Source organism: Xenopus tropicalis, chromosome 5 (assembly GCF_000004195.4).
Source record: "Xenopus tropicalis strain Nigerian chromosome 5, UCB_Xtro_10.0, whole genome shotgun sequence".
NCBI classification, from domain to species: domain Eukaryota; kingdom Metazoa; phylum Chordata; class Amphibia; order Anura; family Pipidae; genus Xenopus; species Xenopus tropicalis.
The window spans coordinates 161690028-161717305 of record NC_030681.2 but is presented as its reverse complement, the minus strand read 5'-3'; the positions used below and the strand labels follow the sequence as shown (position 1 = coordinate 161717305).

General features: G+C 57.2%; 3 protein-coding genes across 5 annotated transcripts; 2 read left to right on the top strand and 1 right to left on the bottom strand.

The window, feature by feature from the left end:
- Window positions 1–3982: 3982 nt before the first annotated feature.
- On the bottom strand, window positions 3983–4511 carry LOC116411046 (gastrula zinc finger protein XlCGF17.1-like). The gene is made up of 2 exons (XM_031902820.1): window positions 4389–4511; window positions 3983–4276 (listed from the first exon to the last, which is right to left on the bottom strand). Exons 1-2 carry the CDS (start codon window positions 4509–4511, stop codon window positions 3983–3985), a joined length of 417 nt encoding a protein of 138 aa, XP_031758680.1.
- An 8303-nt stretch (window positions 4512–12814) lies between these two features.
- Window positions 12815–16631, top strand: LOC105946211 (gastrula zinc finger protein XlCGF26.1-like). The gene is made up of 2 exons (XM_031901929.1): window positions 12815–13019; window positions 14848–16631. The coding sequence occupies exons 1-2, from the start codon at window positions 12998–13000 to the stop codon at window positions 16539–16541; spliced, it is 1716 nt and encodes a 571-aa protein (XP_031757789.1). The 5' UTR covers window positions 12815–12997; the 3' UTR covers window positions 16542–16631.
- A 193-nt stretch (window positions 16632–16824) lies between these two features.
- LOC116410814 (low density lipoprotein receptor adapter protein 1-like) lies at window positions 16825–26132 on the top strand. Of its 3 annotated transcripts, XM_031901928.1 has the most exons (10): window positions 16825–18880; window positions 20937–21079; window positions 21367–21479; window positions 21593–21707; window positions 21786–21858; window positions 22024–22095; window positions 22357–22433; window positions 23039–23094; window positions 24004–24032; window positions 25735–25850. In XM_031901928.1, the coding sequence occupies exons 1-10, from the start codon at window positions 18622–18624 to the stop codon at window positions 25758–25760; spliced, it is 963 nt and encodes a 320-aa protein (XP_031757788.1). In that variant the 5' UTR covers window positions 16825–18621; the 3' UTR covers window positions 25761–25850. The 3 variants fall into 3 exon arrangements, with proteins under 3 accessions (XP_031757788.1, XP_031757787.1, XP_031757785.1); XM_031901927.1 differs by lacking the exon at window positions 24004–24032 and having other exon boundaries at window positions 16825–18865; window positions 25735–26132; XM_031901925.1 differs by lacking the exon at window positions 24004–24032 and having other exon boundaries at window positions 25735–26132.
- Window positions 26133–27278: the final 1146 nt, after the last annotated feature.

Here is a 27278-nt window from a genome sequence, read left to right as displayed (position 1 = left end):
ATAAGATATTAAAAGAAAATCAGTATAAATTATAAATAACTTTGAACATTTGCAGTTATAATATTTCACTAATAAAATATCCCAGGCTGGTAGAAAGCCCACGTATTTGCCGTTTGGGTGGGGGAAAGCTGCTCCGATGGCCGTCACCGCACCAGCTGCTATCACTTTCCGTGTCCCAGACCCACAATACCCGCACGTTGAGAAAAAGAGTATTATATGTAAATAATTACATTATAATTTATGAAAAAACCAAACCAAAAAAATGTTAATAACAGCCTTATTGGGTTTCTTTTTACTGTTTGTCATGTTAAATGGGCCGATCCGCTCGTTCTGGATCAAGGATATCCGTCTTAAATCGATGCCACTCGACAATACATGATTCGTCTTCGGGAATCAGGGCGTTAATGGCGGCTCCTCGTGGCAACAAACACATCCCATCACTGTCGGCATCGGAGAACAATTGGAACACAGACACCAGTTGTTCCTGCCAAGCTGATCCTCCTTTTTTTTTTTGGCTCTCAATGACTTCCTCCTCACTGGTGTCCACGCTTTCTTTTTCTCTGCCCTTCTCCAATTTCTCTTCACTCTCGGTGACAGTGACTTTACTTGCATGCGTAGAATCAGTTGTAAAGCAATCGCGCCTCTAGCTGCCGATTCTAGCTGCCGATATCCATCCCTTAGGCCAGGGGTAGGGAACCTATGGCTCAGGAGCCCAATGTAGCTCTTTTGAAAAACGGGGGGTGTGGCCTGACTTGGCGGATAGAAGACGTGTACTAAGCCTTAGAGCGCAGGCCATGCCCTTCTCTGCATCCGGCATCCTTACCACGTTGCACTTTAACCAGGGAACAGAGGGACATTGGAGCAGAAACCTGTGACAGTTCACGCTTGAATTGAAAATAAAATGTGGCCAATATATGTCTGTTGGGGCTACAAAGAGAAGCCAACTGTGCTAAGTAGCCCTCTAGTTATACCACTAACAAGCCATATTGAACAGCTAAAGATGACACCCACCCTACCTTGCCCCCCAGCATCCGCGGCTGAACTGGCCTGAAGCCGCATTTTCCTCCACAGGCAGCCGCAAATCGAGGCCCCGGCTTCGGCCTAGCTCCCATCAGCCATTGTATGGCTTTCACGGAATTACATTTTAAAATATGTGGTGTTTATGGCTCACTCAGCCAAAAAGGTTCCCAACTCCTGCCTTAGACCGATTCGGCAGCTAATCAGCCCGTGTATGGGCACTACCGATGGCCCTGCCCGACCGATATCTGGCCTGAAATCGGCCAGATCTCGATCGGACAGTTTAGAAAATCTAGGCGGATCGGGGACCGCATTGGCTCGTTCATAAGGGCCCCGGACTGTCTTTCCCTATACCCGTCATTATAATTTGATTGTTTGGCCCCAGGGCCAAACGATCGAATTAGCCTGGATTCTCCCAATATCGCCCACCCGTAGGTGGGGATATCGGGAGAAGATCCGCTCGCCTGGCGACATCGGCCCGTGTATGGGGACCTTTAGAAAAGTCAGATGGAGGGGAGAGAATGACGGGGTAGGGGGGTAAGTGGCCCTTAGGGTGCGGCTTCGGTAGGCACAGCCCACGTGTGAGCGAGCAGAACATCACTGGAATTCTGGGGGGATAATGTCGATTGCACTTATTGAACGCACTTCTGCTTGTGAATAACCCCCAATAGAACTGGCATTGCCAGCATGAGCATCACATAGCAACCAGCAGTAATGTCACTGATTGGGCCCTGGGTGTGTCACCGGCCTGTGTGACTATATGTTAGGGCCCCTATCTGTGCTTGTATTATTTAACCATTCAAGCCCCTGGCCTTCAGTGTGTGTTTTTCTTTTTAACCATTGGGACCCCTGGGAGGGGGGCACCCAGATAATGTTTGTTGTTATGGCGGCCCTGGGTACAGGCTGACCGTACCGGCGCAGGTTTCCTTTATTAGTCGGGGGGGGGGGGGAGTCATGGCTTACTGTCTGTTATAGTCCGTTTCCACTTGCACTCGCCTGACTATAGGGCTCAGCCGCTGGCACCCACCTCTCTGGTTCTGTAGCCACATGGAGTCTCACACGGGGGGGAAACCATTCAGCTGCCCGGAGTGTGGGAAGTGCTTCCAGCGACGGCAACACATGGCCGACCATATAAAGTCCCACGGGGGAGAGAAGCCGTATCTGTGCCCGCAGTGAGGGAAAGGCTTCATGAACAAATCATCTCTTCTTGCTCACAGGAAATCCAGTGTGGCGCAGAAAGTGCCCCCTTGTGGTGAGTGTGGGGAGTGCCCACCCCTGGGGGAAAAGGCTGAGTGTGCCGGTTATGTGTGCGACAGATGCTTTGGGCTGAAGAGCCAGATAAGGGGCACATGAAAAGCCGGCAACGAGCCATGTCCCTAGTTTCCCACGATACAGCAGGAGATTAGGTTAATCATGGCGTAATCTGTTTGTTACCTGCGGTAATCCGGCAGCCCCGGCCTCTTTGCTTGTGTAAGATACAGCGCAGTGCCCCCCCCAGTGGCCATGATGGAGGAATACATTTTGGGGGGATGTCCACTGGGAAAATAAAACACACAGAGCTTTGCAGAAAATTAATATAAAATTTATATAACAGAAAAATAGCAATTCTGACCCGCTAGCACCATCCTACGAATGTCCCAGTCCCACACATAACTCCAACATGAGAGGCCTGACCCACTAGCACCGTCCCATGAATGTCCCAGTCCCACATGTAACTCCGACATGGGGGTCTGACCCACTAGCACCGTCCTACGAATGTCCCAGTCCCACACATAACTCCAACATGAGAGGCCTGACCCCCTAGCACCGTCCCATGAATGTCCCAGTCCCACACGTAACTCCGACATGGGGGTCTGACCCACTAGCACCGTCCCATGAATGTCCCAGTCCCACACGTAACTCCGACATGGGGGTTTGACCCACTAGCACCGTCCCATGAATGTCCCAGTCCCACACGTAACTCCGACATGGGGGTCTGACCCACTAGCACCGTCCCATGAATGTCCCAGTCCCACACGTAACTCCGACATGGGGGTCTGACCCGCTAGCACCATCCCACGCGTAACTCCGACATGGGGGTCTGACCCGCTAGCACCGTCCAACAAATGTCCCAGTCCCACACGTAACTCCGACATGGGGGTCTGACCCACTAGCACCATCCCACGAATGTCCCAGTCCCACACGTAACTCCGACATGGGGGTCTGACCCACTAGCACCATCCCACGAATGTCCCAGTCCCACACGTAACTCCGACATGGGGGTCTGACCCACTAGCACCATCCCACGAATGTCCCAGTCCCACACGTAACTCCGACATGGGGGTCTGACCCACTAGCACCGTCCCATGAATGTCCCAGTCCCACATGTAACTCCGACATGGGGGTCTGACCCACTAGCACCGTCCCATGAATGTCCCAGTCCCACACGTAACTCCGACATGGGGGTCTGACCCACTAGCACCATCCCATAAATGTCCCAGTCCCACACGTAACTCCGACATGGGGGTCTGACCCGCTAGCACCATCCCACGCGTAACTCCGACATGGGGGTCTGACCCACTAGCACCATCCCATGAATGTCCCAGTCCCACACGTAACTCCGACATTGGGGTCTGGGCCACTAGCACCATCCCACGCGTAACTCCGACATGGGGGTCTGGGCCATGAGAATATTGCAGGACGGAGAGTGGGTGGGACGCAGTCTGTCCTACCCACATATGGTGCCTTCCATCTGCCCACAGGAGCACCCCTACTGCCCCACATGCCCCGCTCCCATGTACCCCTGAAGTTCTGTAATGGTACTGACAGGGTAATTAGCAGCACTGTGCCAGGGCTAGGGGGCAAGTTAAAAGCAACAATGCTGGAAAAGTCACATTTGCCCTTCAATGTAGGAGGCAATTCCTACCCATTACCAGCGCGGTGCTGTCTCTTTCCTTTCTCCCAGGAGCAACAGTTGGGCTTTGCTTTACTGCTGAGAGAAGAAGAAGCTTAACCTTGGGTGGGTTCTGAGATGGGCATTGAGTTCACTTGAGAACCAGAAGCCTTTGCCGCACTCAGAGCAAGAGAATGGCTGCTGCCCCGAATGAGACGGGAGGTGCTTGCTGAGGCGGCTGTGGAAGCCAAAACATTGGCCGCACACGGTGCAAGTCAGGTCCTTGTTGGCCAGGTGAGTCTGCTGGTGCTCAGCCAGTAGCGAGGACTCTGGGAAACTTTTCCGACAGTAAGAACAAGAGAAGGTGACGTCTCCCGAGTGCACTTTCTGGTGCCGAATAAGAAAGGAGCGGCGGGTGAAGCACTTCCCACACTCGGAGCAGCTGAATGGTTTCTCCCTGGTGTGACTCCGGAAATGGATATTATGGTCACTCTGGAACCTGAAGCCTTTGCCACATTCGGAGCAAGAGAGCGACCGTATGGACCTTCACGTGGGTGTCGAGATCTCGCTGTAGCACAAAGCACTTCCCACAGCAGCTGAATGGTTTCTCCCCCGCGTGCATCTTGCATTTGCCACATTCGGGGCAGGGATAGGGTTTCTCCGCCACATGGATCCTGCGATGCACGTTCAGATACAAGCGGCGGGTGAAGCTTTTCCCACATTCAGAACATGAAAATGGTTTCTCCCCCGTGTGGGTTTTCCGGTGCCGCACAAGTTCTTTGTTACTAGAGAGAGACTGACGGCACTGGGTGCTGCCATACCCATCCTGCCCGGCCGCCTCACTGCAACTTGGTTCTGAAATGCTGCTATGTGGGCTGGAGATAGCGATACCGGTACCTGTTCCCTGTGTCTGTTCTGTAAGGGGGTCCATGCTGCAGTCCGACTCTTCTTCCCATAGGACTGTTTTCACTTTGGCTCCATCTGATACATTGTTTCCTGATAGGCCACATCCCATAATATCAGCAGCTGGATCTGATCCCTGGATCTCTTCTGTAGGCAGACTAACGGCCCAATCAGAACCTTCATCTTCCTCCCATGAGGTCACTTCCTCTTTAAAAACATTTGCATTAACGTCTCCGGACGGGTTGTAATACAGGCTGGACCCCCCCACATCTGTAGGTTGGTACAGTCCCTGGATCTGGTCTGTAGGGGGATTCCTGCTGCTGTCTGAGGCTCCTCCTTCCCACCATGAAGTTGGCTCCTCCTTAATCCCGTGAGAGATGCAGTCGGTCGGTGTTTGGGGATCAGTTGGGGCAATGTCAGGGTTTGGGGGGTCTCCTTCTTCTGCCCCAGTCTTGTCTGGTTCCTTTGCTTTGCCCAGAACTGCCCCCACAGCAGGTTTACTGGCACTGCCATCTCCATGGGCACAGCCTGGCAAAGATACAATGGCACAATTCTCATATTTCTATCATTAAATTCTACATTATAAGCCCAGTTACACACGGTGCCGATATTCTGTATTACTGGGTAATTGGGTTTATTACTAGGCAGCCCCGGTACTGTTCCAGTTAATAAGCCCAGTTACACACGGTGCTGATATTCTGTATTTACTGGGTAATTGGGTTTATTACTAGGCAGCCCCGGTACTGTTCCAGTTAATAAGCCCAGTTACACGCGGTGCTGATATTCTGTATTTACTGGGTAATTGGGTTTATTACTAGGCAGCCCCGGTACTGTTCCAGTTAATAAGCCCAGTTACACGCGGTGCTGATATTCTGTATTACTGGGTAATTGGGTTTATTACTAGGCAGCCCCGGTTCTGTTCCAGTTAATAAAGCCCAGTTACACGCGGTGCTGATATTCTGTATTACTGGGTAATTGGGTTTATTACTAGGCAGCCCCGGTACTGTTCCAGTTAATAAGCCCAGTTACACGCGGTGCTGATATTCTGTATTACTGGGTAATTGGGTTTATTACTAGGCAGCCCCGGTACTGTTCCAGTTAATAAGCCCAGTTACACGCGGTGCTGATATTCTGTATTACTGGGTAATTGGGTTTATTACTAGGCAGCCCCGGTACTGTTCCAGTTAATAAGCCCAGTTACACGCGGTGCTGATATTCTGTATTACTGGGTAATTGGGTTTATTACTAGGCAGCCCCGGTACTGTTCCAGTTAATAAGCCCAGTTACACGCGGTGCTGATATTCTGTATTACTGGGTAATTGGGTTTATTACTAGGCAGCCCGGTACTGTTCCAGTTAATAAGCCCAGTTACACGCGGTGCTGATATTCTGTATTACTGGGTAATTGGGTTTATTACTAGGCAGCCCCGGTACTGTTCCAGTTAATAAGCCCAGTTACACGCGGTGCTGATATTCTGTATTACTGGGTAATTGGGTTTATTACTAGGCAGCCTCGGTACTGTTCCAGTTAATAAGCCCAGTTACACGCGGTGCTGATATTCTGTATTACTGGGTAATTGGGTTTATTACTAGGCAGCCCCGGTACTGTTCCAGTTAATAAGCCCAGTTACACACGGTGCTGATATTCTGTATTACTGGGTAATTGGGTTTATTACTAGGCAGCCCCGGTACTGTTCCAGTTAATAAGCCCAGTTACACGCGGTGCTGATATTCTGTATTACTGGGTAATTGGGTTTATTACTAGGCAGCCTCGGTACTGTTCCAGTTAATAAGCCCAGTTACACGCGGTGCTGATATTCTGTATTACTGGGTAATTGGGTTTATTACTAGGCAGCCCCGGTACTGTTCCAGTTAATAAGCCCAGTTACACGCGGTGCTGATATTCTGTATTACTGGGTAATTGGGTTTATTACTAGGCAGCCTCGGTACTGTTCCAGTTAATAAGCCCAGTTACACGCGGTGCTGATATTCTGTATTACTGGGTAATTGGGTTTATTACTAGGCAGCCCCGGTACTGTTCCAGTTAATAAGCCCAGTTACACGCGGTGCTGATATTCTGTATTACTGGGTAATTGGGTTTATTACTAGGCAGCCCCGGTACTGTTCCAGTTAATAAGCCCAGTTACACGCGGTGCTGATATTCTGTATTACTGGGTAATTGGGTTTATTACTAGGCAGCCCCGGTACTGTTCCAGTTAATAAGCCCAGTTACACGCGGTGCTGATATTCTGTATTACTGGGTAATTGGGTTTATTACTAGGCAGCCCCGGTACTGTTCCAGTTAATAAGCCCAGTTACACGCGGTGCTGATATTCTGTATTACTGGGTAATTGGAGGAGGAGGGGGGGCAGACAGGAGGGGGAGACACACAGAGGAGGGTATATGAAGACTATTGCCCAAATTATCTTCTGTAATTAAATACTTTATTGGCCCAGGTGTAGTAACCCATAGCAACCAATCAGGAGGTACCATTTACTGGTCACCTGTAACGCAAAAGTCTTATCGGTTGCTATTGGTTACTTCACCTGGGCAAATGTATTGTCTTTTATTACCCCCCCACCCTTACATACTTCAGACAAGACGACCCCAAGGTATGAGGTACCCGCCCACTCTGGGTCTGTATGAGGTACCGCCCACTCTGAGTCTGTATGGGGTACCGCCCACTCTGAGTCTGTATGGGGTACCGCCCACTCTGAGTCTGTATGGGGTACCGCCCACTCTGAGTCTGAATGGGGTACCCGCCCACTCTGAGTCTGTATGGGGTACCGCCCACTCTGAGTCTGTATGGGGTACCGCCCACTCTGAGTCTGTATGGGGTACCGCCCACTCTGAGTCTGTATGAGGTACCCGCCCACTCTGAGTCTGTATGGGGTACCCGCCCACTCTGAGTCTGTATGGGGTACCCGCCCACTCTGAGTCTGTATGGGGTACCGCCCACTCTGAGTCTGTATGGGGTACCGCCCACTCTGAGTCTGTATGGGGTACCCGCCCACTCTGAGTCTGTATGGGGTACCGCCCACTCTGAGTCTGTATGGGGTACCGCCCACTCTGAGTCTGTATGGGGGTACCGCCCACTCTGAGTCTGTATGGGGTACCGCCCACTCTGAGTCTGTATGGGGTACCCGCCCACTCTGAGTCTGTATGGGGTACCCGCCCACTCTGAGTCTGTATGGGGTACCGCCCACTCTGAGTCTGTATGGGGTACCCGCCCACTCTGAGTCTGTATGGGGTACCGCCCACTCTGAGTCTGTATGGGGTACCCGCCCACTCTGAGTCTGTATGGGGTACCGCCCACTCTGAGTCTGTATGGGGTACCCGCCCACTCTGAGTCTGTATGGGGTACCGCCCACTCTGAGTCTGTATGGGGTACCGCCCACTCTGAGTCTGTATGGGGTACCCGCCCACTCTGAGTCTGTATGGGGTACCGCCCACTCTGAGTCTGTATGGGGGTACCCGCCCACTCTGAGTCTGTATGGGGTACCGCCCACTCTGAGTCTGTATGGGGTACCGCCCACTCTGAGTCTGTATGGGGTACCCGCCCACTCTGAGTCTGTATGGGGTACCGCCCACTCTGAGTCTGTATGGGGTACCCGCCCACTCTGAGTCTGTATGGGGTACCGCCCACTCTGAGTCTGTATGGGGTACCCGCCCACTCTGAGTCTGTATGGGTACCCGCCCACTCTGAGTCTGTATGGGGTACCCGCCCACTCTGAGTCTGTATGGGGTACCCGCCCACTCTGAGTCTGTATGGGGTACCCGCCCACTCTGAGTCTGTATGGGGTACCGCCCACTCTGAGTCTGTATGGGGTACCCGCCCCACTCTGAGTCTGTATGGGGTACCCGCCCACTCTGAGTCTGTATGGGGTACCCGCCCACTCTGAGTCTGTATGAGGTACCGCCCACTCTGAGTCTGTATGGGGTACCGCCCACTCTGAGTCTGTATGGGGTACCGCCCACTCTGAGTCTGTATGGGGTACCGCCCACTCTGAGTCTGTATGGGGTACCCGCCCACTCTGAGTCTGTATGGGGTACCGCCCACTCTGAGTCTGTTATGGGGTACCGCCCACTCTGAGTCTGTATGGGGTACCCGCCCACTCTGAGTCTGTATGGGGTACCCGCCCACTCTGAGTCTGTATGGGGTACCGCCCACTCTGAGTCTGTATGAGGTACCTGCCCACTCTGAGTCTGTATGGGGTACCGCCCACTCTGAGTCTGTATGGGGTACCGCCCACTCTGAGTCTGTATGGGGTACCGCCCACTCTGAGTCTGTATGGGGTACCCGCCCACTCTGAGTCTGTATGAGGTACCTGCCCACTCTGAGTCTGTATGAGGTACCTGCCCACTCTGAGTCTGTATGGGGTACCGCCCACTCTGAGTCTGTATGAGGTACCGCCCACTCTGAGTCTGTATGGGGTACCCGCCCACTCTGAGTCTGTATGGGGTACCGCCCACTCTGAGTCTGTATGAGGTACCTGCCCACTCTGAGTCTGTATGGGGTACCGCCCACTCTGAGTCTGTATGGGGTACCCGCCCACTCTGAGTCTGTATGGGGTACCGCCCACTCTGAGTCTGTATGGGTACCCGCCCACTCTGAGTCTGTATGGGGTACCCGCCCACTCTGAGTCTGTATGGGGTACCGCCCACTCTGAGTCTGTATGGGGTACCTGCCCACTCTGAGTCTGTATGGGGTACCGCCCACTCTGAGTCTGTATGGGGTACCGCCCACTCTGAGTCTGTATGGGGTACCGCCCACTCTGAGTCTGTATGGGGTACCCGCCCACTCTGAGTCTGTATGGGGTACCCGCCCACTCTGAGTCTGTATGGGGTACCCGCCCACTCTGAGTCTGTATGGGGTACCCGCCCACTCTGAGTCTGTATGGGGTACCCGCCCACTCTGAGTCTGTATGGGGTACCCGCCCACTCTGAGTCTGTATGGGGTACCCGCCCACTCTGAGTCTGTATGGGGTACCCGCCCACTCTGAGTCTGTATGGGGTACCCGCCCACTCTGAGTCTGTATGAGGTACCCGCCCACTCTGAGTCTGTATGGGGTACCCGCCCACTCTGAGTCTGTATGGGGTACCCGCCCACTCTGAGTCTGTATGGGGTACCCGCCCACTCTGAGTCTGTATGGGGTACCCGCCCACTCTGAGTCTGTATGGGGTACCCGCCCACTCTGAGTCTGTATGAGGTACCCGCCCACTCTGAGTCTGTATGGGGTACCCGCCCACTCTGAGTCTGTATGGGGTACCCGCCCACTCTGAGTCTGTATGGGGTACCCGCCCACTCTGAGTCTGTATGGGGTACCCGCCCACTCTGAGTCTGTATGGGGTACCGCCCACTCTGAGTCTGTATGGGGTACCCGCCCACTCTGAGTCTGTATGAGGTACCGCCCACTCTGAGTCTGTATGGGGGTACCCGCCCACTCTGAGTCTGTATGGGGTACCCGCCCACTCTGAGTCTGTATGAGGTACCTGCCCACTCTGAGTCTGTATGGGGGTACCGCCCACTCTGAGTCTGTATGGGGTACCGCCCACTCTGAGTCTGTATGAGGTACCCGCCCACTCTGAGTCTGTATGAGGTACCCGCCCACTCTGAGTCTGTATGGGGTACCCGCCCACTCTGAGTCTGTATGAGGTACCCGCCCACTCTGAGTCTGTATGGGGTACCCGCCCACTCTGAGTCTGTATGGGGTACCCGCCCACTCTGAGTCTGTATGAGGTACCCGCCCACTCTGAGTCTGTATGAGGTACCCGCCCACTCTGAGTCTGTATGGGGTACCCGCCCACTCTGAGTCTGTATGGGGTACCCGCCCACTCTGAGTCTGTATGAGGTACCTGCCCACTCTGAGTCTGTATGGGGTACCGCCCACTCTGAGTCTGTATGGGGTACCGCCCACTCTGAGTCTGTATGAGGTACCCGCCCACTCTGAGTCTGTATGAGGTACCGCCCACTCTGAGTCTGTATGGGGTACCCGCCCACTCTGAGTCTGTATGGGGTACCGCCCACTCTGAGTCTGTATGAGGTACCTGCCCACTCTGAGTCTGTATGGGGTACCGCCCACTCTGAGTCTGTATGGGGTACCGCCCACTCTGAGTCTGTATGGGGTACCCGCCCACTCTGAGTCTGTATGGGGTACCGCCCACTCTGAGTCTGTATGGGGTACCGCCCACTCTGAGTCTGTATGGGGTACCGCCCACTCTGAGTCTGTATGGGGTACCGCCCACTCTGAGTCTGTATGGGGTACCGCCCACTCTGAGTCTGTATGGGGTACCGCCCACTCTGAGTCTGTATGGGGTACCGCCCACTCTGAGTCTGTATGGGGTACCGCCCACTCTGAGTCTGTTATGGGGTACCCGCCCACTCTGAGTCTGTATGAGGTACCCGCCCACTCTGAGTCTGTATGAGGTACCCGCCCACTCTGAGTCTGTATGAGGTACCCGCCCACTCTGAGTCTGTATGGGGTACCCGCCCACTCTGAGTCTGTATGAGGTACCCGCCCACTCTGAGTCTGTATGGGGTACCCGCCCACTCTGAGTCTGTATGAGGTACCCGCCCACTCTGAGTCTGTATGGGGTACCCGCCCACTCTGAGTCTGTATGAGGTACCGCCCACTCTGAGTCTGTATGGGGTACCGCCCACTCTGAGTCTGTATGAGGTACCCGCCCACTCTGAGTCTGTATGGGGTACCCGCCCACTCTGAGTCTGTATGGGGTACCCGCCCACTCTGAGTCTGTATGGGGTACCCGCCCACTCTGAGTCTGTATGAGGTACCCGCCCACTCTGAGTCTGTATGGGGTACCGCCCACTCTGAGTCTGTATGGGGTACCGCCCACTCTGAGTCTGTATGGGGTACCGCCCACTCTGAGTCTGTATGGGGTACCCGCCCACTCTGAGTCTGTATGGGGTACCCGCCCACTCTGAGTCTGTATGGGGTACCGCCCACTCTGAGTCTGTATGGGGTACCGCCCACTCTGAGTCTGTATGGGGTACCCGCCCACTCTGAGTCTGTATGAGGTACCCGCCCACTCTGAGTCTGTATGAGGTACCCGCCCACTCTGAGTCTGTATGAGGTACCCGCCCACTCTGAGTCTGTATGGGGTACCCGCCCACTCTGAGTCTGTATGGGGTACCCGCCCACTCTGAGTCTGTATGGGGTACCCGCCCACTCTGAGTCTGTATGAGGTACCCGCCCACTCTGAGTCTGTATGGGGTACCCGCCCACTCTGAGTCTGTATGAGGTACCGCCCACTCTGAGTCTGTATGGGGTACCGCCCACTCTGAGTCTGTATGAGGTACCCGCCCACTCTGAGTCTGTATGGGGTACCCGCCCACTCTGAGTCTGTATGGGGTACCCGCCCACTCTGAGTCTGTATGGGGTACCCGCCCACTCTGAGTCTGTATGAGGTACCCGCCCACTCTGAGTCTGTATGGGGTACCGCCCACTCTGAGTCTGTATGGGGTACCGCCCACTCTGAGTCTGTATGGGGTACCGCCCACTCTGAGTCTGTATGGGGTACCCGCCCACTCTGAGTCTGTATGGGGTACCCGCCCACTCTGAGTCTGTATGGGGTACCGCCCACTCTGAGTCTGTATGGGGTACCGCCCACTCTGAGTCTGTATGGGGTACCCGCCCACTCTGAGTCTGTATGAGGTACCCGCCCACTCTGAGTCTGTATGAGGTACCCGCCCACTCTGAGTCTGTATGAGGTACCCGCCCACTCTGAGTCTGTATGGGGTACCCGCCCACTCTGAGTCTGTATGGGGTACCGCCCACTCTGAGTCTGTATGGGGTACCCGCCCACTCTGAGTCTGTATGAGGTACCGCCCACTCTGAGTCTGTATGGGGTACCCGCCCACTCTGAGTCTGTATGAGGTACCCGCCCACTCTGAGTCTGTATGGGGTACCGCCCACTCTGAGTCTGTATGAGGTACCCGCCCACTCTGAGTCTGTATGGGGTACCGCCCACTCTGAGTCTGTATGGGGTACCCGCCCACTCTGAGTCTGTATGGGGTAAATTCACTGCCTGAGAGCGGTCCGGCCCCTGTACTGGTGGAACCGGAAGTGGCGTAACATCACGGTCACATGACCGGGGAAGCCGGAAGATAAGTTGCAGCGTTTGAGGAACAGTTTCCGGTCACGTAACTCGCGAGGAGTTTGGAAGTGAGACCGAAAGGAGCAGCTGAATGGCGGGCAGGGGGGAGAAAAGTAACTATTCTGCTTCTTATGTGTGTGGGAATGTCCGCCTGGGGAACCGGGCTGTACGGGAATAGGCACCTCCGCTACCGTGTCCCGCAGGGGAGAGACGGGCATAGACTGTGCAATGTGCTGCAGGATAGGGTGCGGGTATGTGAGTGGGGAGGGGTTAGTGCAATGTGCTGCAGGATAGGGTGCGGGTATGTGAGTGGGGAGGGGTTAGTGCAATGTGCTGCAGGATAGGGTGCGGGTATGTGAGTGGGGAGGGGTTAGTGCAATGTGCTGCAGGATAGGGTGCGGGTATGTGAGTGGGGAGGGGTTAGTGCAATGTGCTGCAGGATAGGGTGCGGGTATGTGAGTGGGGAGGGGTTGGTGCAATGTGCTGCAGGATAGGGTGCGGGTATGTGAGTGGGGAGGGGTTAGTGCAATGTGCTGCAGGATAGGGTGCGGGTATGTGAGTGGGGAGGGGTTAGTGCAATGTGCTGCAGGATAGGGTGCGGGTATGTGAGTGGGGGAGGGGTTAGTGCAATGTGCTGCAGGATAGGGTGCGGGTATGTGAGTGGGGGAGGGGTTAGTGCAATGTGCTGCAGGATAGGGTGCGGGTATGTGAGTGGGGGAGGGGTTGGTGCAATGTGCTGCAGGATAGGGTGCGGGTATGTGAGTGGGGGAGGGGTTAGTGCAATGTGCTGCAGGATAGGGTGCGGGTATGTGAGTGGGGGAGGGGTTAGTGCAATGTGCTGTAGGATAGGGTGCGGGTATGTGAGTGGGGGAGGGTGCGGGTATATGAGTGGGGAGGGGTTAGTGCAATGTGCTGCAGGATAGGGTGTGGGTATGTGAGTGGGGAGGGGTTGGTGCAATGTGCTGCAGGATAGGGTGCGGGTATGTGAGTGGGGAGGGGTTGGTGCAATGTACTGCAGGATAGGGTGCGGGTATGTGAGTGGGGAGGGGTTAGTGCAATGTGCTGCAGGATAGGGTGCGGGTATGTGAGTGGGGAGGGGTTGGTGCAATGTGCTGCAGGATAGGGTGCGGGTATGTGAGTGGGGAGGGGTTGGTGCAATGTGCTGCAGGATAGGGTGCGGGTATGTGAGTGGGGAGGGGTTGGTGCAATGTGCTGCAGGATAGGGTGCGGGTATGTGAGTGGGGGAGGGGTTGGTGCAATGTGCTGCAGGATAGGGTGCGGGTATGTGAGTGGGGAGGGGTTAGTGCAATGTGCTGCAGGATAGGGTGCGGGTATGTGAGTGGGGAGGGGTTAGTGCAATGTGCTGCAGGATAGGGTGCGGGTATGTGAGTGGGGAGGGGTTAGTGCAATGTGCTGCAGGATAGGGTGCGGGTATGTGAGTGGGGGAGGGGTTAGTGCAATGTGCTGCAGGATAGGGTGCGGGTATGTGAGTGGGGGAGGGGTTGGTGCAATGTGCTGCAGGATAGGGTGCGGGTATGTGAGTGGGGAGGGGTTAGTGCAATGTGCTGCAGGATAGGGTGCGGGTATGTGAGTGGGGAGGGGTTAGTGCAATGTGCTGCAGGGTCGGGTGTGGGTATGTGAGTGGGGAGGGGTTGGTGCAATGTGCTGCAGGATAGGGTGCGGGTATGTGAGTGGGGAGGGGTTAGTGCAATGTGCTGCAGGATAGGGTGCGGGTATGTGAGTGGGGAGGGGTTAGTGCAATGTGCTGCAGGGTCGGGTGTGGGTATGTGAGTGGGGAGGGGTTGGTGCAATGTGCTGCAGGATAGGGTGCGGGTATGTGAGTGGGGAGGGGTTGGTGCAATGTGCTGCAGGGTCGGGGCTCACTGGGACTTTGCTGGTTAGAGTGTTGCTGAGCGATTTCCATGCTCGTATCGTTCCCAGGTTGCCGATCTGCCAAGCGGAGCAGAGTGGGACCCAGTCCGGCCCAGTCACGGCCCAGTTGCTCAGCGGCACCGAGTGGCATGAAAACTGAAGCAGCAGAGTTCAGTGATGAGGAACATCTCCCGGATGTAAAACCACCCCGGCCAGATGGTGGCGCCAGTGAGGAGTCGGCCTGCTCTGAGGGAGATGAGCATCTGGACTGCGCCCGTGATCCCCTCAGGCACCACAAGCTGGGATCAGATGCGGGCAGTGATCCCTTGGGATCCGCTCTGAGTGACAGCCCCGTGGCTAATTACGTCCACGTGCGGATAAAGGAGGAGCCGGAGTCGTGGGACGAGGAGTACGTTTCCGACTACAGAATCGTTACGGTGAATGAGCAGCTGGATGAGTCCAGCGGCAGCTCCTCGCCCGACTACCCCATCAAGGAAGAGTCCGACTCCTGCCCAGAGGGAGAACTTTCTGATTTTAAAATCGTGGTTGTTTCCGATCCAGTGCCGGAGTCGGACGGTGCTATAGACTGCCAGCTGGATGCCAGCGTGGGCAATATGTATATGTGCCAGCTCTGCCACTCCGGCTTCCCCACCAAGAGCAAACTGCTCCGGCACGAGAGAACTCACACCGGAGAGAAACCCTTTGCCTGTTGCGACTGCGGCAAGAGTTTTACCCAACGCGCCGACCTCAGCGTGCACCAGAGAATCCACACCGGGGAGAAACCATTCAGCTGCTCCGAGTGCGGCAAGGGCTTCACCCGGCGCCGGCAGCTCAATATCCACCTCCGGATTCACACCGGGGAGAAACCGTTCCCCTGCGCCGAATGCGGCAAATGCTTCCGTCAGAGCTCCCAGCTCTTCCTGCACCAGCGGAACCACTCGGGGGAGAAGCCCTTCTCCTGCTCCGACTGCGGCAAAACCTTCAAGTGGCGCTCGGTTCTGATCAAGCATCACAAGACCCACGACGGCAAGAAGGCCTTCCCCTGCCCCGAGTGTAAGAAATCCTTCGGCAAGTTCTCCGAGCTGGCGGAGCACCGTAAGACTCACGTCAAGAACGCGTTCCCTTGCACGGAATGCGCCGAGAGCTTTGCGCAACGCTCCGACCTGGAGCTGCACCGGCAACTGCACTCGGGAGACAAGCAGTTTACCTGCTTGGAGTGCGGCAAATGCTTCAAGCGCTTCTCGCTGCTCCGGGAGCACAACCGCATTCACACCGGCGAGAACACCTTCACCTGCGACGAGTGCGGCAAGTGCTTTACGCAGAAGTCTCACCTGGCCGCGCACCAGAAGAGTCACCAGGGGAAGAAGCCATTTTGCTGCTCGGGATGCGGGAAACACTTCAAGCAGAAGTCGCAGCTGGTGGTGCACCTGAGAACTCACACAGGGGAGAAACCCTTCACCTGCGCCGAGTGCGGCCTGTGGTTCAAGCTGCAGTCGCACCTCACCGAGCACCAGAAATCCCACACGGGGGAGAAGCCATTTTCCTGCCCCGAGTGCGGCAAATGTTTCAAGCGCCACTCGCTCTTTATGGAGCATCAGCGCATTCACACGGGCGAGGACACGTTTTCTTGTTCCATATGTGGGAAAACCTTTACCCGCCGCTCCCACCTCACCGCGCACGAGAAGATCCACGAGGAGAATAACCCCTTCCCTTTCCTAAACTCCCTCACATTTCCAGGCTTGGGGCAGATCTTTGAGGACTAATGAACAGCGATTAGTATTTCTCTGTACAGGCTATGAGCAACAAAGGGGCTGTTCCTGCTGAATTGTGCTTAGTACAGGGGAATCCCTATGTGCCATAGTTTTATGGTATCTCTCTGTACAGACTATGGGCAAACTTAGGGGGCTGTTCCTGCTGAATTGTGCTTAGTACAGGGGAATCCCTATGTGCCATAGTTTTATGGTATCTCTCTGTACAGGCTATGGGCAAACTTAGGGGGCTGTTCCTGCTGAATTGTGCTTAGTACAGGGGAATCCCTATGTGCCATAGTTTTATGGTATCTCTCTGTACAGGCTATGGGCAAACTTAGGGGGCTGTTCCTGCTGAATTGTGCTTAGTACAGGGGAATCCCTATGTGCCATAGTTACTGTATCGCTATGGAGGGTCTGAGGAGGTCGGGCAGGCTGTTTCTAGTATTGACATGTTCCATTACCAACCACCTACCTCCCTTGCTGACTTGCTATAAGGGGTCCCTCTGTGACTGGGGGCTGTGACAGTAGAGGATAATGGAGTTTTGTGCAAGGCAGAATCTTCTTGTTCCGTCAGTATCACCTTAAAATCCAGGGATATTTTTTCATTACATATTTAAAGGGAATATTAAATAAAAAAAAGCTTTGGCAGCCCCTAAATTGGGGTTTTTCCCCTTTAAATGAATGATTAGTGATGGGACAATCTGCATTATGTTCCGCGGCCCCCCAGACTGGGATTGGCACCCCGGCCCCCGTAAGTGTACCCCAGTCTGTAACATACACGGGCCCCTGGCTCCAACATATTCCAGTGCCAAATCAAAGGCGGCGGTGCTGCTGGGTTCCCATTGGGCAGTGAGGCAGGCATCGGGGGCAAATAACCCAGCTGGCACAGCCTACATCCTTTTCTTTTACGATTGGTCAAAACATTTATTTGAGAGTGAACTTCCCCTTTAAACAAGAGACTTCTGTGCAAAGTAGTGAGTTTGGGGGAAACGTTGGTTCCTGCCGTACATCTCAGTATTAATGTCATTATTGCCCCTGTCGGCCCCCCATCTGTTAGAGGCAGGGGGGCAGCAATAAATGTAGCCCCCCCCCCCACACACCTTTATCTTGTATTAAGCACAATGAACTGGGGGTTCTGACCTATGAATGGGGCAGTTGTGTGTAACATTGTATCATTAAACTGAAGAACCAAAGAGAAACCGTATTGTGAGGCCTCATTGCATCTGTTTGCCCCCCCCCCCCGCGGGGGCCCCCCCGCTGCACTGTATCATCATAGGGATTCGCTTACCCCCAGACGCATTCACTGCGGGGTATATATTGCTCAGCATTATTATAATAGGGCCCTTAGCAACTGCCCCCTGCAGGGTTCTGGGAATGCCCCTCCCAGGGGCAGATTCAAGGTTGGTAGCGCCCCAGTATCAGGGGGCAACACTGGCTGCCAACTTATTGATTCTGTAGCTGATTGGTCAGTGCGACGACCATATAGGGACATGGCCTGTAGCCAAACCCTCAGTGGCCAAATTGGGCAAGAGAAGATCCAGTAGATCTACCCCCTGTGCCAGTCGGGCTTCTTTATAGTATTATATGAGCTGTGGCACCGCCTGTGCCCGGGCAGCCACTCAGGTTGGCATAGGGCTAAACGGCTCAGGGTACATAGCAGATGATGGATAAGCTGTGTAGAATCCCATTGTGTTATACGGAGCGGGTTCTTGGCCCCCAGATACACCCAAAAGCCACCCCCACCCTCTGAACAGATTTGCTTGTTACCCCCCCCCCCCCCCTGTGCTTAAGCAGAGGAGCCACAGGGGATTGTGGGAGTTGTGGTACCCAATGGGGCGGAGACATAACTATATATAGGGGGGGAGGGGGGACTGGTTGTTCTGGGCTCTCAAAATATTTCCCTTCGGGGGAAGGGGGGGCAGAAGGCCCCAGTCACTCATATTCCCCCCCCCCCTTACCATCAGAATAACTGCCCCCCGGAGGCAACACCCCGGTACCCTCTCTGATTCCCGCTAGTCTCCTCCGTTGCTATAGCGACCGCGCATCTCTTCTTTGGTGGACGCGCCCCGCCTTGTTCTATTCCCCTCCCCGTATGGGCGTGGCCATCCATGGCCAAGGAACCCCGCCCACCGAGCCGTCCCCTCCCAAGTGGGTGTTCCTATCTGCTCCCTTCCAGCCCGCAGCTTCCCTCCCCCAGAGGGCGTGTCCCCTAGCCCCTCCCACCAGCAGGCGGCTCGTACAGGCCGGTGTCATGGATGCGCTGCGATCGGCGGGGAGAGCGATCCTGAGGAGCCCGAGTATCGGCCGGAACAGCCAGCGTCTGCCGCGGCACCACAGTGAGACCCGGGGGGGTACGGGAAGGGGGCAACTAGGGGCTGGGGGCAGCTAAGGGGCTGGGGGCAGCTAGGGGCTGGGGGCAGCTAAGGGGCTGGGGGCAGCTAGGGGCTGGGGGCAGCTAAGGGGCTGGGGGCAGCTAGGGGCTGGGGGCAGCTAAGGGGCTGGGGGCAGCTAGGGGCTGGGGGCAGCTAAGGGGCTGGGGGCAGCTAAGGGGCTGGGGGCAGCTAAGGGGCTGGGGGCAGCTAGGGGCTGGGGGCAGCTAAGGGGCTGGGGGCAGCTAAGGGGCTGGGGGCAGCTAAGGGGCTGGGGGCAGCTAAGGGGCTGGGGGCAGCTAGGGGCTGGGGCTGGGGGCAACTAGGGGCTGGGGCTGGGGGCAGCTAAGGGCTGGGGGCAGCTAAGGGGCTGGGGGCAGCTAAGGGGCTGGGGGCAGCTAAGGGGCTGGGGGCAGCTAGGGGCTGGGGGCAGCTAAGGGGCTGGGGGCAGCTAAGGGGCTGGGGGCAGCTAAGGGGCTGGGGGCAGCTAAGGGGCTGGGGGCAGCTAAGGGGCTGGGGGCAGCTAGGGGCTGGGGCTGGGGGCAACTAGGGGCTGGGGCTGGGGGCAGCTAAGGGCTGGGGGCAGCTAGGGGCTGGGGGCAGCTAGGGGCTGGGGGCAGCTAGGGGCTGGGGGCAGCTAGGGGCTGGGGGCAGCTAAGGGCTGGGGGCAGCTAGGGGCTGGGGGCAGCTAGGGGCTGGGGCTGGGGGCAGCTAGGGGCTGGGGCTGGGGGCAGCTAGGGGCTGGGGCTGGGGGCAGCTAGGGGCTGGGGCTGGGGGCAACTAGGGGCTGGGGCTGGGGGCAGCTAAGGGCTGGGGGCAGCTAGGGGCTGGGGCTGGGGGCAGCTAGGGGCTGGGGGCAGCTAGGGGCTGGGGCTGGGGGCAACTAGGGGCTGGGGCTGGGGGCAGCTAAGGGCTGGGGGCAGCTAGGGGCTGGGGCTGGGGCAGCTAGGGGCTGGGGGCAGCTAGGGGCTGGGGCTGGGGGCAGCTAGGGGCTGGGGCTGGGGGCAGCTAGGGGCTGGGGCTGGGGGCAGCTAGGGGCTGGGGGCAGCTAGGGGCTGGGGCTGCGGGACGGGCCCTAGGGAATTTACCTGCGGGCAGTGGGTATTGGGTGCCCCGGCCTGTGTGTTCCCTGGGGGATGCCCCTTATACCCCTCCTTCCGTCTGTCCGTCTCTCCCCCCCACCCACTCCCACTGCCTCTCCTCCATTCTCTCCCTTATACCCTCCCTCCTACCTACCCCCCTGTGCCTCCCTCCTACCCCTACCCCCTCCCCCTGTGCCTCCCTCCTACCTACCCCCCTGTGCCTCCCTCCTACCTACCCCCCCTGTGCCTCCCTCCTACCTACCCCCCTGTGCCTCCCTCCTACCTACCCTCCCTGTGCCTCCCTCCTACCTACCCTCCCTGTGCCTCCCTCCTACCTACCCCCCTGTGCCTCCCTCCTACCTACCCCCCTGTGCCTCCCTCCTACCTACCCCCCTGTGCCTCCCTCCTACCTACCCCCCTGTGCCTCCCTCCTACCTACCCCCCTGTGCCTCCCTCCTACCTACCCTCCCTGTGCCTCCCTCCTACCTACCCCCCTGTGCCTCCCTCCTACCTACCCCCCTGTGCCTCCCTCCTACCTACCCCTGCCTCCCTCCTACCTACCCTCCCTGTGCCTCCCTCCTACCTACCCTCCTGTGCCTCCCTCCTACCTACCCTCCCTGTGCCTCCCTCCTACCTACCCTCCCTGTGCCTCCCTCCTACCTACCCTCCCTGTGCCTCCCTCCTACCTACCCTCCCTGTGCCTCCCTCCTACCTACCCTCCCTGTGCCTCCCTCCTACCCCCCTGTGCCTCCCTCCTACCTACCCTCCCTGTGCCTCCCTCCTACCTACCCTCCCCGTGCCTCCCTCCTACCCTCCCCGTGCCGCTCTCCCCTGCCCTCCCCGTGCTGCTCTCCCCTGCCCTCCCCGTGCCGCTCTCCCCTGCCCTCCCCGTGCCACCCTGTGGGGGGTGGTATTGGGGAGCAGGAGGGGGTGCTTAGGTGTACTTTGCCTTTCAGAGCTGCCAGAGAACTGGACGGACACCAAGGAGACCCTGTTGGAGGGGGTGGTGTTCCAGCTGAAGTACCTGGGCATGACTCTGGTGGAGAAACCCAAAGGAGAAGACATGGCAGCGGCAGCTATCCGCCGGATCATTGTCATGGTAACGGCACTGCGGGGTAGATCTCGGACCCCCCCTTTATAACCTGGCCTCCTTACCCCAGTGCCAGTCACTGTTACCCCTTGGCACCAGGTGATGCTAGGGATGCCAGGCCAGATGCCAAGGCCTCAGCTCACTTATATTGCTATGGCAACCCCTATACCCCCCCCCCCCCCGCTGCAGATGAACAGGATGCCCCCTAACTGAATGAATCAGATAAACTCCGCCCACAAAAGGAATTCCTTTAGCCCCTCCCCCTGTGCCCGCTGACCCTCTGCCCTCCCCCACAGGCCCGCAGCAGCGCCAAGAAGCTCCAGAAGGTGATTGTAACCGTGACCCCCGGGGGGCTCTCCCTGCAGGATGGGGAGACGAGTCAGCTGATAGACAACGTGTCAATATACAGGTGCCCCCCCATTCTGTCGCCCCCACATCTCCGGGACAGTGTGCCCAGGGGTCAGCCCCGGTCGCTATGGTTACAGCCCCTTATACCCCGTGCTTGTCTCCCCCCCCCCCCAGGATCTCCTACTGTACCACGGATAAAGTGCAGGACAAGGTGTTTGCCTACGTGGCCCAGAATCAGGCCAGCGAGTCGCTGGAGTGCCATGCCTTCCTCTGCCCCAAGAAGAAGCTGGTAGGTGGCACCATACGGGGCATTATGTGTGGCACCGGGTCTGACCCATTACCCATAATCCCCTTGTGTCTCCCCCAGGCCCAGGCAGTGACTCTCACCGTGGCGCAGGCATTTAAAGTGGCTCTGGACTTGTGGGAATCTGCCCACGAAGGTAAAACCCAACGGGGGGTACAGGGGGGGCAATCCCTGCAGAGCAGAAATGTTCTGATTGGCTCTTCTGGGGGGGGGGGGGGGTAGATTGTTGCTTGTTTATTTAGTAGGAGTATGTGGCCTATTTGCCCCTTGCACTCAGGCTTTGGATGTTATTTGCCCCCAGGGAAGGAGCAGCCCTCCCCGTGTCGGATGTCGGAGGCAGCTTCGCTAGGCGAGACCCCCGGGGCCCAGGCAGGTAAGTGGCACATTGGCGGGTTACACTCGGGGCAGAATATTATGGGGCAGTCTCTATGCGGTCTCCATGCGGTGGTATAAACCAGCTAGTTACCCAGAATCCTTTGCTCCATATTTTGTTTTGGGCATCTAATGCAATATTGAGCCTCAGGCTGGCAGGGGATGCTGGGAATTGTAGTTGAACAGCCGATGAGGCCAAATGCTCATTACCATGGCAACCAGCTTTCCTACGGCGTCTAACCGACTCCCTGTCACATTGCAGGTGGGGCAAATGGCAGTTTTTGCCCCTCAGTCTCCTCACACACGCGGGATGGGCGCCTTCTGCAGATGGACTCTCAGGTACAGCCGAGCATGCTGGGATATTTGGTGTTGTGCTGTGTGACAGTTGGACTAGGCCTATGTAATACTATTCAGTGTATATAGGGTTAAAGGGATGCGTCACTTACTGTATGTTATAAAAAGGCCAATTCTGAGCAGCTTTTCAATTGGTCTTCATTATTTCCCTTCTTCTTCTGCCTCTTTGCAGCTTTCAAATGGGGGTCACTGACCCCGGCAGCCAAACCCTATTGCTCTGTGAGGCTCCAGTTTTATTGTTATTGTTACTTTTTATTCCTTATCTTTCTATTCAGCCCCTCCCCTATTCATATTCCTGTCTCTCATCCAAACCACTCCCTGGTTGCTAAGGTAATTTGGATCCTAGCAACCAGATAACTGCTAAACTGCAAGCCGGAGAGCTTGCAGGGTGTGTGCCCAGTGTACAGTGTCTATGGGAGGGGTCTACAGGAGAAGGGGCGGAGTTGCCATGGGGAGGGGGGCAGCTTAGTATCTGGGAGATTGAATGAAGGGGGTTGGGTTGGAGTGTGGGGGGCAGTTTGGGGGGCTGGGCTGTCGGGGTGCCACATAGATTGGGGCCTTGTTGGTAACATCCCTGTGTTCCCTGCCAGGAGGAGGAGGAGGAGGAGGAGGATGATCTCATTGCTTTGGATGAAGCCTTCACCAGGTTGGTCCCTTGGGTTCCCTACTGACTTCTGCCCCAATTGCCCCCATGCAATTTACCCCCTGCTGCCTCTGAATGTCATTAATGCTGATTTATATTCTGTTCCTGGGGCCCCCGCCCCAAGCCCGCGTGGGGCCCCCGCCACTGGCACATCTCACAGTATTATTATATGTATGTATAACTTTATTTATAAAGCGCCCCATAGAGCTTACAATCTAAGTATGTTATATTATATGTTAAAGGTGAGGTGAAATAGAACATGAATGTCAGGTAACTGTGGGTACAGTAATGCCGGCGCCCCCCAGTGGTACTGACTGTACTGGCACCTCAGGTGCTGAGATTGCTTTTCACAGTCTAAAACTGCAAATATCTCAAACCACCAGCAACAGAGAATGACTGTATGACAGGGGCTCTATAAAGTCATTTGTTTGGGTTTATATCCCCTTTATGGTTGCGCTGCCTGCGGTGTATTTGGGGCCCCTGGGCCCTAGTGTATCCGGCGCAATGTTATACAGGGGCCATTTAGTCATTTGCCCCAATTCCTTCTGCCCCCAGTGACTGACTGCTCTTGTTTTGCTTGCATTGGGTATGTACAGTAAGTACTACGGCCCCCTCTGCTCCCTCCCCATGGCTCCCATTGGTCAGCTTCCCCTGCTCCGCCCCACTAGTCATATCCAATTGGTCAGCTTTCCCTGCTCCCTCCCCATGGCTCCCATTGGTCAGCTGTCCCTGCTCCGCCTGAATGCCCATTGGCCAGCTGTCTGTACCTTTCCCTCTCTGTGCCTTTTGCCCCACTGGGCAGTCTCTATGCCCCAGACCTGGTGCCCTCCTTGCCCTGATGCCCCTGCCCAGTTGCCCATGTGCTGATGCCAACGTGTCTCTCTGATTATTGTGTCTCTCTGTTCCCCACAGCCGGGCGGATGGCGGTGCCAACACACGGGGTAACTGATATACACGTTCCTTGCCCCCCGACGTAACAACTGCCCCAGTCCCTCCCCCGTCTCTTGTCTATGGAGTCGCTCTCTGAGCCTCAGGATCAGCACCTTTCCCTAACTCTCTCATTGGCTGCACCCCCTCGCCCCCCCTCATTCATTGGCTGCACCCCCTCGCCCCCCATCATTCATTGGCTGCACCCCCCCCCCGCCCTCCCTCATTGGCTGTATCCCCCCAATTTCTCTCTTACCCCCCTATGAGTCTCAGCTCCCCTCTCTCTAACTGCCTGTCCCCCCCCCCCCCCTCTGTTTCTCTAACCCAATACGTCTCCTCTCAAATCAATGTCCTTTTTGCCTCCAATCCTCCCTGCCTGTTCCCCTCCCTGCCTGTTCCCCTCCCCTCCCTGCCTGTTCCCCTCCCCTCCCTGCCTGTCACCCTCCCTCCCTGCCTGTCGCCCTCCCCTCCCTGCCTGTTCCCTCCCCTCCCTGCCTGTCACCCTCCCCTCCCTGCCTGTCGCCCTCCCCTCCCTGCCTGTTCCCCTCCCTGCCTGTTCCCCTCCCTCCCTGCCTGTTCCCTCCCCTCCCTGCCTGTCACCCTCCCTCCCTGCCTGTCGCCCTCCCCTCCCTGCCTGTTCCCCTCCCCTCCCTGCCTGTCACCCTCTCCCTCCCTGCCTGTTCCCCCCCCTCCCTGCCTGTTCCCTCCCCTCCCTGCCTGTCACCCTCCCCTCCCTGCCTGTCATCCTCCCCTCCCTGCCTGTTCCCCTCCCCTCCCTGCCTGTTCCCTCCCCTCCCTGCCTGTCACCCTCCCCTCCCTGCCTGTTGCCCTCCCCTCCCTGCCTGTTGCCCTCCCCTCCCTGCCTGTTGCCCTCCCTGCCTGTTCCCCTCCCCTCCCTGCCTGTCACCCTCCCCTCCCTGCCTGTTGCCCTCCCTCCCTGCCTGTTGCCCTCCCCTCCCTGCCTGTTGCCCTCCCTGCCTGTTCCCTCCCCTCCCTGCCTGTCGCCCTCCCCTCCCTGCCTGTTCCCCTCCCCTCCCTGCCTGTCACCCTCCCCTCCCTGCCTGTTCCCCTCCCCTCCCTGCCTGTTCCCCTCCCCTCCCTGCCTGTCACCCTCCCCTCCCTGCCTGTCACCCTCCCCTCCCTGCCTGTCACCCTCCCCTCCCTGCCTGTCGCCCTCCCCTCCCTGCCTGTTGCCCTCCCCTCCCTGCCTGTTGCCCTCCCCTCCCTGCCTGTTGCCCTCCCTGCCTGTTGCCCTCCCCTCCCTGCCTGTTGCCCTCCCTGCCTGTTGCCCTCCCCTCCCTGCCTGTTGCCCTCCCCTCCCTGCCTGTCGCCCTCCCCTCCCTGCCTGTTCCCCTCCCCTCCCTGCCTGTTGCCCTCCCCTCCCTGCCTGTTGCCCTCCCTGCCTGTTGCCCTCCCTGCCTGTTGCCCTCCCCTCCCTGCCTGTTCCCCTCCCCTCCCTGCCTGTTCCCTCCCCTCCCTGCCTGTTGCCCTCCCCTCCCTGCCTGTTGCCCTCCCTGCCTGTTGCCCTCCCTGCCTGTTGCCCTCCCTGCACCGTCAGTATCTCCCCAACTCTTATTGCCCTTTATATCTGACTCTCACAATCTGCCTTCCTGCCCCGCACATACCCTCCTGCTCTGCTTGCCCCCCCCAGCTCTTTCCGTTGGCAGCCATGTTGGCACCTCTCCCTAACGTGCCCTTCTGGTTCCTACGTTTCAGGCTGGCAGAGCCCTGGGCGCCAGTGACATTGGGCCAATCTCGGTACCCGGTGGGGCAGAAGGTTCCGGCCCAGAGCGGCCCCCAATGGAATTTACTTGAATTGGATCCTGTAGCTGTGACTGTGGTTCTTTATCCAATCGGATGTCTTCTCCCTGTGATTGGTTGTGTGTCAGCTCAGCGGTTGGTTGGCTCCTGTGACCCAACATGAGGGGGAGGTGCTTGCTGAAGCTGGAACCAGCCGTTTATATTTGTACATTGTATTCGACAGAGCAGAGCTCTCACCTCCCAACCCCCCAGCGCTGATGGGGAATCACTAACGGGTCCTGGCCCTCCTCCATTCCCCCTGTTGGGCCCTCCTCCATTCCCCCTGTTGGGCCCTCCTCCATTCCCCCTGTTGGCCCTCCTCCATTCCCCCTGTTGGGCCCTCCTCCATTCCCCCTGTTGGGCCCTCCTCCATTCCCCCTGTTGGGCCCTCCTCCATTCCCCTGTTGGGCCCTCCTCCATTCCCCTGTTGGGCCCTTTTCCCATTCCCCCCCATTGGGCCCTCCTCCATTCCCCCTGCTGGGCCCTTTTCCCATTCCCCCCCATTGGGCCCTCCTCCATTCCCCCCCATTGGGCCCTCCTCCATTCCCCCGGCTGGGCCCTTTTCCCATTCCCCCCCCCATTGGGCCCTTTTCCCATTCCCCCCCATTGGGCCCTCCTCCATTCCCCCCCATTGGGCCCTTTGCTCTCTCTGTCTCTCCAGGCTGTGATAATAAGCCCCTCCCACTGTGTGTATTTAATCCTTTGCTTCTGTTTCTGCCCCAATCAGACACATTCTAATGAACCCGTTGAACTGAGCTCTCACCTACTAACATTAGGCCCCTCAGCCCCGTGTTGGAGACCTCACTAGTGCCCGAGCCCCCCGGCCTGGAACTGAGCTCTCACCTACTAACATTAGGCCCCTCAGCCCCGTGTTGGAGACCTCACTAGTGCCCGAGCCCCCCGGCCTGGAACTGAGCTCTCACCTACTAACATTAGGCCCTCAGCCCCGTGTTGGAGACCTCACTAGTGCCCGAGCCCCCCGGCCTGGAACTGAGCTCTCACCTACTAACATTAGGCCCCTCAGCCCCGTGTTGGAGACCTCACTAGTGCCCGAGCCCCCCGGCCTGGAACTGAGCTCTCACCTACTAACATTAGGCCCCTCAGCCCCGTGTTGGAGACCTCACTAGTGCCCGAGCCCCCCGGCCTGGAACTGAGCTCTCACCTACTAACATTAGGCCCCTCAGCCCCGTGTTGGAGACCTCACTAGTGCCCGAGCCCCCCGGCCTGGAACTGAGCTCTCACCTACTAACATTAGGCCCCTCAGCCCCGTGTTGGAGACCTCACTAGTGCCCGAGCCCCCCGGCCTGGAACTGAGCTCTCACCTACTAACATTAGGCCCCTCAGCCCCGTGTTGGAGACCTCACTAGTGCCCGAGCCCCCCGGCCTGGAACTGAGCTCTCACTTGACAAGCTGAAGCTCCTCTGGGCTGGATTAAAGCCCATCTTCAGGCTCCTCTAACC